This window comes from Pygocentrus nattereri, chromosome 24 (genome assembly GCF_015220715.1).
Source record: "Pygocentrus nattereri isolate fPygNat1 chromosome 24, fPygNat1.pri, whole genome shotgun sequence".
NCBI classification, from domain to species: Eukaryota; Metazoa; Chordata; class Actinopteri; order Characiformes; family Serrasalmidae; genus Pygocentrus; species Pygocentrus nattereri.
Genome location: NC_051234.1, coordinates 13,323,123 through 13,333,906, shown reverse-complemented (window position 1 = coordinate 13,333,906; position 10,784 = coordinate 13,323,123). Strand labels below are relative to the sequence as shown.

Genomic DNA, 10,784 nt, shown 5'->3' with positions numbered 1-10,784 from the left:
GGCAATCTCCCAACAATTCCAAATATGCAGTGCCCCCATTGCAATTTTAATGTGAGATACTTTAAAAATTGGATTACTAAAAGTACTTGAATTGTGAAGAAACAACAGTTTTTTTCTTACCTGAATATAAGCTGTGCTTAACATGAACTGTAAGAGTGATTAAAAAAAAACACCAACAGAAAAAAGCCCCTAAGCATTTTTTTGTATTTGCAAGTATAAATGCATACATAACTACACAAATAGACGAAGATTTAAAAATAATTTGAAATAATTTAAAAGGCACATCCTTGAAATTGTTTAAAAATTATGAAGTATAATTGTTTGGTGATAATTTTTTATTTTGAAATCATTTGCATTTACAGCTAGATTTACTGAGCATTTTTAAAATTATTCTGCATTATTTTAACATTTCGTTATTACTATTATTTTGAAAAAACGTACACAGGGTGGCCATGTTGATGTAGGTTGTTTGTTTTCTGGCTTCACGGCAGTTTAACTAGTTCTAGTAGTTTTTTGCCAGTTTACTACAACACAGTCAAGTAACAAAAGCAAATTTGTTAACTGAGGAAATAGTGCTATTATTATTATTTTTTAAATATGCTAATGTCAGTCGTAGTTTATTTCGCAGAAATTGTGACAGTAGCTGAATGGCAGTAACACCAACGTGTGGTTGCCCACTATCGGTCCTGCTTGTTATCGGTCAGCTAGCTTGGTGTCTGTTATGACTTTGGACAAGCTAACCAAGAAGTAGCTGAGTAAGAAGGTGACTGCGGCACCGCTCGGGCGTATTGTACATTGTTGACGGAACGGCAGTATAATGAGGACCTCAACACTTGGAACAAAACCTCAGTAAGTAGGCCTGGTAAAGGGAGATAACTAGAAACACCTCCTCACCTGAGATTGGCTGTGTTAATCTCCGTGCAGTAGCTATTTCATCAGTGAACGAGTTTTTTTTCAGTGTTCTCTTTTTTCTCCTTTAGCTTCTTTTGCTAAGGAGATTGTATTGGACGTCATCATGAAGACCAACTCTGCCAAGAGAGGAAGACCACCCCGAAAGAAAACTGAGATTATTGGGACTAAATGTGCCAAATACACATTTGTTAAGACGGAGCCACTGCCTACAGAGGGTGTTTTAATAAATTCTGAGGCAGATAAACCTCCATCACAATATCCTTACAATGGAACCAAAGACTATTCCTCTTCAGAAATAAACCAAATGAAGCAAGAACCAGGTCACTTTCAATTACAGGCAGCCCAAATCCAGGAGTTAATGCAGAGTAGCAGCAGCCTGCAGCCCCTGCCTTCTGATTTCAAAACACGGTTTCCAAAGACAGAACCACATTGTGTTCCGATACATTTGGATGATGTTGAGTTAAAAGCTGAGCCAGACATTCGTGATGTGGTGATGAATGGCGAGAGATGTTTACATTTGAAGGAGGAGCAAGAAGATGGGACAAAAGCCAAACTTGAGGCAACAGAGAGGTTTGCCGAGAGGACTCTCAGACAGGATGAAGAACCAGGTAAGGAATGGCATCCCCCTCTTCTGCCTCTCTGTACCTCTGGTCCACCACTACATATGGTTGTCTATTCAGGCTACAGCAGTTTAAAGTTACATTCAATGTTGTATTGTTCCTAGCTGTGGAGAATTGTGTCATTGCAGTCTTCCAGAGGATCCAGACATTAGAAAGGAGTGTCTGAAGTTTATTTTAGTGTACTTGTAATTCAATGCTTCAGTAGCATCACTGCTATGTGTATTAAATCACTTTTTTTTAATAATGGTACATGCCTAGTGTTTGCTAAATGGAAGTGAAAAGTGAGCTTTTTATTGTTTATGCCATGAAAGATGGTAATTAGGCTTACATTCATCTTTAAAGTTTTAATATTTGCTCTATTTGGCTGGGCTAGATAGTTTGTTTCTCTGTGCATATAACAGAATGTTCATGCGTCACTGTTGTTTTGTCTCCATCTTTCCTTTCTTTATCCCTTCCTCTGTATCCAGCTTCTAATTCTATCCTTTCCTGCCCTTACTGCTCTGTGTCCTTCACTGACTTCAAATACCTTGAGAAACACCTAAAATGGACTCATCGGAGTAACTACCTCGCTTGGCTTAAACATCACAAAGCACCACCCCAGTGTACCAAAATATCTTCCAGCATGTTGAGCTGCTCCTACTGTCCCAATCGCTTCTTTACCCAAAGGCAACTAAAGGCACACATGCAGCGGAATCATCTACCTTCACCTGCACCGGCTCGGAAACGCTACACCTGTCCTCAGTGTGACCGCAGCTTTGACTACATAGGCAACTTGCAGAACCATTGTCGAAAGTGCCATGATTTGGACACTTTGTGTACTGGAGGAGAGCTTAGCTGTTCAGCATGTGGAAAAAGCTTTGCAGGCATGTGGGGCCTTGGACCACATTGCTGTAATGAGTTGGAGGAGGACGAGGAGCACAAACCGGACCTCAAGTCGGACAGACCTCTTTGCACAGATCGTGGATTCCTGTGCCGACATTGCGGCAAGAACTGCCCTACACTCCAGAGCCTCACCATACACATGCGTACCCACACTGGAGAGAAGCCGCACGCTTGTAGGGAATGTGGCCGTGGCTTCAGCGAGTTGGGCAGCCTGCGCAGGCACATGGCCATCCACACTGGCATCAAGCCCTATGAGTGCCCAGAGTGTGGCAAGCACTTTGCCAGGATGAACCACCTCAGCACACATCTGCGAACGCACACGGGTGAAAGGCCATATCAGTGCTCTGACTGTGGGATGAAGTTCAGCCACAAGGCTACACTTCATATGCATCAGCGTGTTCATTCCAGAGAAAAACCCTTCTCTTGTCCAGACTGCAGCAAAGTATTTGCAACACTGGGCAACATGAAGGCCCACCAGCTGATGCACAACCAAGATAGGATTTATGAGTGTGAGCAATGTGGAAAGATGTTTGCACGGCCGGATGTCCTAAAGAAGCACTTGCACACTCACAGTGGAGAGAGGCCTTACCTTTGCACTGTCTGTGGGAAGAGCTTCAGTCGCATCCAGCACTTGACGAACCACCAGCGCACACACACGGGCGAGAGGCCATACAACTGCGAGGAGTGCGGCACCACCTTCAGCCAGTCGGGCGATTTGACCAAACACATGCGCAGTCACACGGGAGAAAAGCCGTATGCCTGTCCGGACTGTGACCGTCGCTACAACAACTCTGGGGACTTGAGCAAGCATAGGCGCAGTCACACTGGCCAGAGACCTTACCGCTGTCAGCAGTGTAACAAAGCGTTTCTCATGCCTCACCACTTAAAGACACACATTCTCACGCACACTGGAGAGAGGCCGCATAGCTGTCCACAATGCTGTCGAACCTTTATACGGGCCCACCACCTTACCCAGCACATTATCAAGCATCACTAAATTTGAAGAGATTGCTTATTTTAGTGTCGGGTGGCAATTTAGTAAGTAAAAACAACACTTGCAAACAAATGTTTCAATTCATTTTCCACAGATAACTATTGAGGAACTGATTTAAGAAACCCAAGCCTTCTCTTTGGAAAACCATAAGATGGTAGTACATTGCCCCCTTATGCTCAGTCTTTGAAAAGAAATTTCTTTTAAGAAAAAGTGATAAAATATTGTTGAAAACGTAAGTGATTGCTTGACAAAAAGCTGAATTTACACATTTGCTCTCTAATATTTTGCCCCACATGTCAGTAATGTCTGGTACTTCTTTAGCTTTGACCTAGAACTAGAGACAGTTGTAGCTAACAAATAAGAAGATTAGACCTACCCACATTATTAGTTAGAAACCTGATAGCCAAAAGTATCCTATACATGTCTTAAACCACTTGGGGTGATTAAGTATTGTCAAACCTACTTATGTGTTTTTTACATTGTGTGGCATGACATTATCACAAATGTATGTTGCATAGTAAAAAAAAAAAACAATTTTATCTATACTTTTGTCCATTTTTAATAGATACTGGTATGTCATACAGCATCAAAAACTACATTAGCAATAGTACATGTGATTTGAGAAAAGTGTCATTTAGGCATGCGGTTTGCACAAGATTATATGTTGGCACTTGGCTAATACACTACATTTGGGGTAAGGAGGGATTTTGCCACTTTGATTAAATGTATAGACAACCTACATCTTTCATGCCTTACTATGTTGGGGTCAGCCTTTCAAATTGAGCATGTATTTTTCTTAAGCTGACCTCTTCCCAAGTAATAACTGTGATCAGTTAATGTCTTATCTGATTGCATTCTGATGGATTTCATGATTTGCACCTGCTGATAAATATAGGAAAATGGAAAATTGGTCTTGTTTTAGACTCATAAATTGTGCATATTGAACATATTTTAATAGAGTTTAAAATAGTTTTCCAATAAAATGTCAGATGCTGTAGATCTTCCAAGAAAAAAATGCATATAATAACAACAAAACATTTTGTTCTCATAACAGACTTTGAATGTATGTGTTCATATGAAATAAAATCCTTAATAGCAGAGCCATAATTGTGGCTTACAGTTCATGGGGACATCCATATCCTTAAGCTGTCAAGCACATTTGACTAGTGGACCTGTAAGAAGCATTTGCAAGGGTTGCCCTTATGGTGTGACCTTTGATTATGGGAAATGCTGCAGGTGATAAAACATAAAGACTGTACTATTCAGTATGCAGCATTGCTCAGGTATGTTAAACAAAACAGCCATGTTTGTAGCGCCTGCAGTGGAATCAGCTGAGCCATTCACCTCTTCCAAGCCATTAGGAAAAAAAAATGTTCCATTTTAAGGGTTAAGGAATGCAGTAGCTAGAGTAAACGTGACAATGCAACATTACTTATGTGACGTAATAAAATGTTAAAACCACAGCAAAAGCTAGAATATATCTGTTACAGTGTAACGCAGATATAGTTGACCCCTGTATTTCCCCTGTATTGGGAACCAGTGCCATAAAGAATGCTGATCTAATGCTACAGAGAATTATAAGCCTATGTATGTTTCAACAGCAAGCACATAATGATCCGACGATTTACATTATTAGAATCCATGTTGCTGATAACAAGTAGAAACTGCTTTCTGCATGAGGTGCCTGCTAGCGCGCTTGTGAAACCATAGATAGATAATTTATATTCATTTTAAAAATTCAAATATAATGGGCCTTATGGGACCTGAAAACCTTAAAAACATTTAAGGGTAGTTCTGAGCTGTGTTTGGTAAAGTTCTCAGAGTTCTGCTTTTGTTTGCACATCTAATGTAACAAATTCCACAGAATTATTGGATTTCATTTTAGATTCAAGTCTGCAAATATAGTCAGATTATTTGTTCATTTGTTCAGAACTATTTGTTCAGTATTTGTTCAGTCTGTTATATTTGTTAATGTATTACTGCTTAATCTGCTGTTTTTGTTTTTTTTTTCCCTGTACATATCCTACAAAAGTATAGAGAACAGTTTATGAATGGATTTCTGAATTGAACTGACAAATGTAAATGCCTTTAAATAATTCCTCACATGCAGTTATTTCTATCATAATTTAACCACTGTGGATTATGGAAATGGTCACTTCTGCTGTCTCTGTGGCTGCATTAGCCTTTTTCACACAGTGGCCACTTTAACGTTAAAGGTAACTGCTGGGTCTAATTGTTAGAAATGTAGAAAAAAGACAAACACCTGTCAATTTTTGTACCATTATGCACGTTAGTTGTAAGTAAACATAACATTAACTAGGTAGCTGGCTTAGCTAACTTACTTTAACTACACTGTTTTAAGGGGACTGGGTCTTACTTTCATGGATGTAGCTGTAAAGCCAGCTGCTCTGTCCCTTTCTTTGTATCCTTTGATTTTGCAGACCTATTTGCCCTTTTTCCAATACTTTCCAATAAATTTTGATGTGGAGCACTTCATAGTTTTGCGCCATAATTGATGACTAATCTCTTTGTTCTCTTTGGGTGAGGTAAAAAGCAAACCAAGGTAAATTATTTAGTAGTAATTCAGTATGGATTAAATACTAAGTTTGATTAGTAGAGCTAACATTACTGTCTTTGAAAATCACTCTAACGTGCTGTCTTTCTTAACCAAAGCTTGAAAACACAACTGAAACTGGTTTGCCATGACATCAGTTTCTTGGTTTCAGTCTTAACATCGCTTTTTTATGTGATTAATCATCATCTAACCTTTTAGCCTTGGAGCTATTGGGGTGCCTTTCTGATGAAAGTTTGGCTGAATTGGATGTATTGACTCCCATTACTGATGTGCAGTATGTTTTATATCATGCGTTTTAGGTATCATGCTGTTTGGTGTCTTGAATAGTTTATTTAAAATATATATGTTTTTAAATTACATGTGCAAAGTGGGAAGCTATGATTCAGGCTGAACCTCACAGATAATGGCTTAAATTGTGGATGTCCTGCTTTGTGTTGCTTATCTTGGTGTATTTCCTAAATAAAATAATGATAAATGTAGGAACAAAATTGGCTGATTTTTCTTAATTTACGATTTCTTTATAGGTTTTGAATTGCTGGCCATTGTATAACGCCACTCGTCCCTTCACAAAGATCTAGTAGGTGTAGTTACAAGCATTAGATCTGAACAGACACTTGGAACCAATAGATGGATCACTTGGTTGGTTAAAGGCCCAAAACAGGTCTGCTTCAGTCAATGCTGGGGGAATTGCCCTATTATTTTTATGTCTACGATTACTAGGACAGCAGCGTAACTGGTGCACCGACACAGATAACAAAGATGTATTTAGGGCTAAATAATATTGAGTGTACCTTTGTTTAAAGCTGGAATCAATACTTCTTAAAGCATGTCCATTTTTCATTTGGCAAGCTGCTTGTCTGTTAGGGGAGGAGCATGGAGATAAATAGAGGCGGGAGTATTTTCATTCCTTTTACCATAGTAGTAATAATTGTAGGGACAAACTTAAGCATTTAAAGACTGAATGCAGGGGAATATTAGGAAAAAAGGAAGTAGTTTGAAAATTGAGAAACGATGTGGAAGACTTTTTTTTCTGTAAAGGAAAAAGCACAGACAGCCAATGTCTAGATTGGAAGCATCCTGTAATAACAAAGGCTGAGCCTTTTCCGACAAATACAATAAAGTATAACCTTAGGAAATTTTTTCTACTGCTTATTTGGCTGGAATGTCAATAACAAATAGTGGCTTTGTTAATAAAGCTAGTTTACAATGTATGGATGTTAATGTTGGAGCAGTTCCTCTTTTGAGGCACCAGGGGGAAACAGATAGCTGTCAATGTCTGCTTTGGGAATTCTAGTTGAGATGCGTCTATGTACACCTTAAGCCCCTCACTATACTCTAAGTGAGGGAACCTTCTGTGCATAATTCAGTGGAAATGTAGCTGCCATTACAATACCGACCGTATTTGTTGGCATGTCCTCTTGTATCTGAAGACATAAACAGGCATATTGCAACCATGAAAGTACTGATGAATGTCTTCTCAAGTCTTATCTGGATGTTTAGTTTGATCTAATGATTGTTCAGATCAGACCTAAAGCTGCTTTTAATAGCCCTCTTGACATATATAACATGTTGTATTTTCTCCAATATCATTTTAATCAAGTAGAAAAAAGAAAAAAAAAAACAAGCAAACAAACAAAAAAAAACAATCCCACATCCTAAAATACAAGCATTTCTCCATATAAATCCTCTAAGATATACTTGTCTATTGGGAGGCCATTTTCTGAACCGTCACCCTAGGGCCTTTAGATATTGTCTTAAAATTAAATTACACTCATGTTGGATCCAATAAAAGTCCACTTGTACATTTTTTCTATTTTTTTTCCTTCGGTGTAATTCAAGCAGTCCAATTTTGACCGTATTTACTGTCTATACGTTTGTCAATTTAGAGGAGGAACACATTGTTGGCTTTGGTGTGCTGGTGTCACAGTGTCGTCACGGTGCTGTGATTTTGCTGCTTGTTGGCCCCGGAGGTCAGTGTGTGGGAAGAGCCGGCAGCGCTCTGGGTCTTCGGGGGTCTTTGGGGCGTCTTCGTCCGTGTCCCTTTGGGCTCAGCCAAGCCCAGATCCACTTCTCTCATTCATGAAGGGGTCAGAACGTGGGTCAAATCACCGCTTTTCTGTTCCTCCGGATAACCCACGCCATGTGTGTGAGTTGAGGGTTTATGTAGGCGTAGATGAAACTGAGTATTTTTAGTTGGGTGGTGTTTTTGGACTTGTGTTAGCCGTTTTTTGGCATGTATGGGCTTTTTAAATGCCTAAAAGCACAGACGAGCAAAAAAGACGAGAGATGTGGTCTGTTTTTGCTGGGGAGAGCCTCAGGGAGGCTGCTTAGCGCTATAAGTGAGTGGGGTTGGCTCTGTCAAACTCAAAAATGAGGAGCTTCTCATATTCCATTAGCTTCAGTGTGTAGACAGTTGTTGTCAGCTTCCTTTCATCTGGAGTATCTCTTAGCCCTACTAGTCATAGCCCTCCTACTAAAATGCCTCAACTTCCCACCCTGCACTCTTAAAGACGAATGTTTCTGATGGTTCTTTGTTTGGCTGATAACAATTCTATGAATACCCTTTAATTTTCATTTACAAAAATGTTTCTTTAAAGAACCATTCACTAAAAGGCTCTTTAGGGAACCAAAGGTGGTTCTTCTATGGCATTGCTCCAAGGAACCCTTTTTACACACCTTTTATTTTTAAAGGTGGCTACCAGCTGCAGCCACAGTCTATACTCTGGTCATCAGTTCGTGTGCCTTCTCGTCTTCTCTTCCTCATCTCCCTCCTCTGGCCTCTGGCCTAACCTTTGGCTTTGGATGTCTGTTTAGCGCGGGGGATAGAGATATCGAGGGAGAAGGAGACTGACAGTGAGCGCTCTCCTGCTCAGTAAATATGAACTGCACCCAAACAGACAGCCTCATTTATCACAGGAGGGAAGAGTGTAAGAGGGAGGGAGAGAGGGAAGGAAAAGGGATAACTGGGCGGGGCGACGTCACTTGAGGAAGCTTAAAAGGGAGTAAGGTGGGTAAAAGTGGTGCAAGAGGGAAACTCTTGGCCTTTGGCCTTGGCCTTCTTGGCCTTTGGATCCTAACTTCTGTGGAATAAAAAAATACATGTGTGTATTTGTTTTATATTTTTCGTTTTATTTAACATAATCAAACTTCTTGTATTTACACACCGCAAGTATATTCCAGTATTTTAGTAGGTAGTTTTGATGGTAAACAAAAAGGTTAAAACACCCAAAGGAAAATTTTCTAATCAGGACTTTTTCTAGGTGGGACTTCAGGGGCTGAACAGAAGGGCAAACAAATTGGATTAACCTAACATAATTGAGGAAGTGATGATGGAATCAACCAATCATGTTTTGATTTACAATTATGTGAGAACATCATTATTCTAGGCCTTCTGGAGGTCCTAGGTGCATCACAAATTGTGAATATGAGGACTAGTCTTACCAGGTTTCAGTCAGCTGTTAGAAATGATAAACAGCAATGGCATCTCTATGCCATAAAACACATGGTAATGTCTATCACAAGCTTCAATCAAAACATGTCTTTTTTTAATTTAATCAACAATGACCAAATAATGTCCATGTGAACTGTTGTTAGCTTAGCACAAATATACTACTGCCATAGGGTGCTGGAGATAAGCGCTATCAAAGAAGTGTTTTCTTTCCTCATTTTAAATGCTATTTTGACCTTTATGACCCAACAGAAGACCTAGCTCTAACAGTCATGATTTAGCATTAGCAGTAATATATAAGGCTGGCAATATGACCATCTCTTCCCCTTTTTTTGGAATTTATCATGGATATTGTAAGTGGTTCTAGCGTGTTGAACAGCTAGATGGGGGTGTACATTGTGATGATACATCACTATTATTGTGATAAACTATATTATGTAACACTTTCAAAATATAACATTGATATCATCAGTGCTTCGGACAAGAGAATTAAAGAGCAGTTTCTGGTGTTCTGAGGAAGGTTCTCATGTCAAAAAACGGGGGATAAAGACCTGTAATGTGCTGTGAGTGTGGATCCTGATCCTGCCATTCTGGCCAGTAAGGTTAATCCTCACTATCTGAGCACAACCATTGATCACTAAGACTACATTTAGATTTAACACTGGAATCATTAAGGACAGAATTCACTCATGCTCTTCTGTTACTGTGTTAAACAACCACCTGGACTTGTGAGTACTTCAGAAAACCATTGTCACAACACAGTCTGGCGCTGCTTCAAACAATGCAACTTGAAAATCCATTATACAAGGAAAAAGCCATGCATCAATTCTGTGCAGCAACGCCACTGATTTCTCTGGGCCGAGCTCATCTCAGGTAACCTGAAAGATAGACATTGAGTTCTCTGTGCCAAAGACGAAAGAGACTAGACTTTTTTCAGAAAAGGCAACAATTTGTTGCAAATTTCTTTACTGAAGCTGTTACATTGGGCAATGTCGGAAATAATCTCGAATATACATTTTAGATAAGTAGAATTGGAATTAATGAAAATATTGTACATAACTGAAGTCTTTTGAAATGGAAATATTAGCTGGAGGATTGTTTTGGCCCAAAATTTACTTTGTAGGAATATATGTAATATTCAACAAACTCCAAAATATAAGGCAACCAGATTTCTAACTTTTTAACATAAAAATACAGGTTTTATCTACTGTTGGTTAGAGGCTTTGTATATATTCCCATTACTTTATTATTGATTGATTTTTTGGTGTTCTAACATATATATGGCACTGCTTCTCTGTTCATAACAGACATCTTGATTTCCCCACCTCAAAAGATCCTCACCATTGAATGAAA

The 10,784-nt window shown here is 39.2% G+C and overlaps 1 protein-coding gene across 1 annotated transcript; it reads left to right on the top strand.

Moving 5' to 3' along the window:
• The first annotated feature begins 483 nt into the window (after positions 1-483).
• LOC108431071 (zinc finger protein 436) lies at positions 484-5,899 on the top strand. Its single transcript, XM_017703986.2, has 3 exons — positions 484-849; positions 981-1,520; positions 2,000-5,899. The coding sequence occupies exons 2-3, from the start codon at positions 1,016-1,018 to the stop codon at positions 3,409-3,411; spliced, it is 1,917 nt and encodes a 638-aa protein (XP_017559475.1). The 5' UTR covers positions 484-849; positions 981-1,015; the 3' UTR covers positions 3,412-5,899.
• The last annotated feature ends 4,885 nt before the right edge of the window (positions 5,900-10,784 follow it).

What these genes read in the sequence shown, in the direction of transcription:
- LOC108431071 (XM_017703986.2), top strand. Translation starts at nt 1,016, where the DNA reads ATGAAGACCAACTCTGCCAAGAGAGGAAGACCACCCCGAAAGAAAACT. An exon ending in CAGACAGGATGAAGAACCAG is followed by an intron (nt 1,521 to 1,999) that starts GTAAGGAATGGC and finishes CTCTGTATCCAG; the next exon opens with CTTCTAATTCTATCCTTTCC.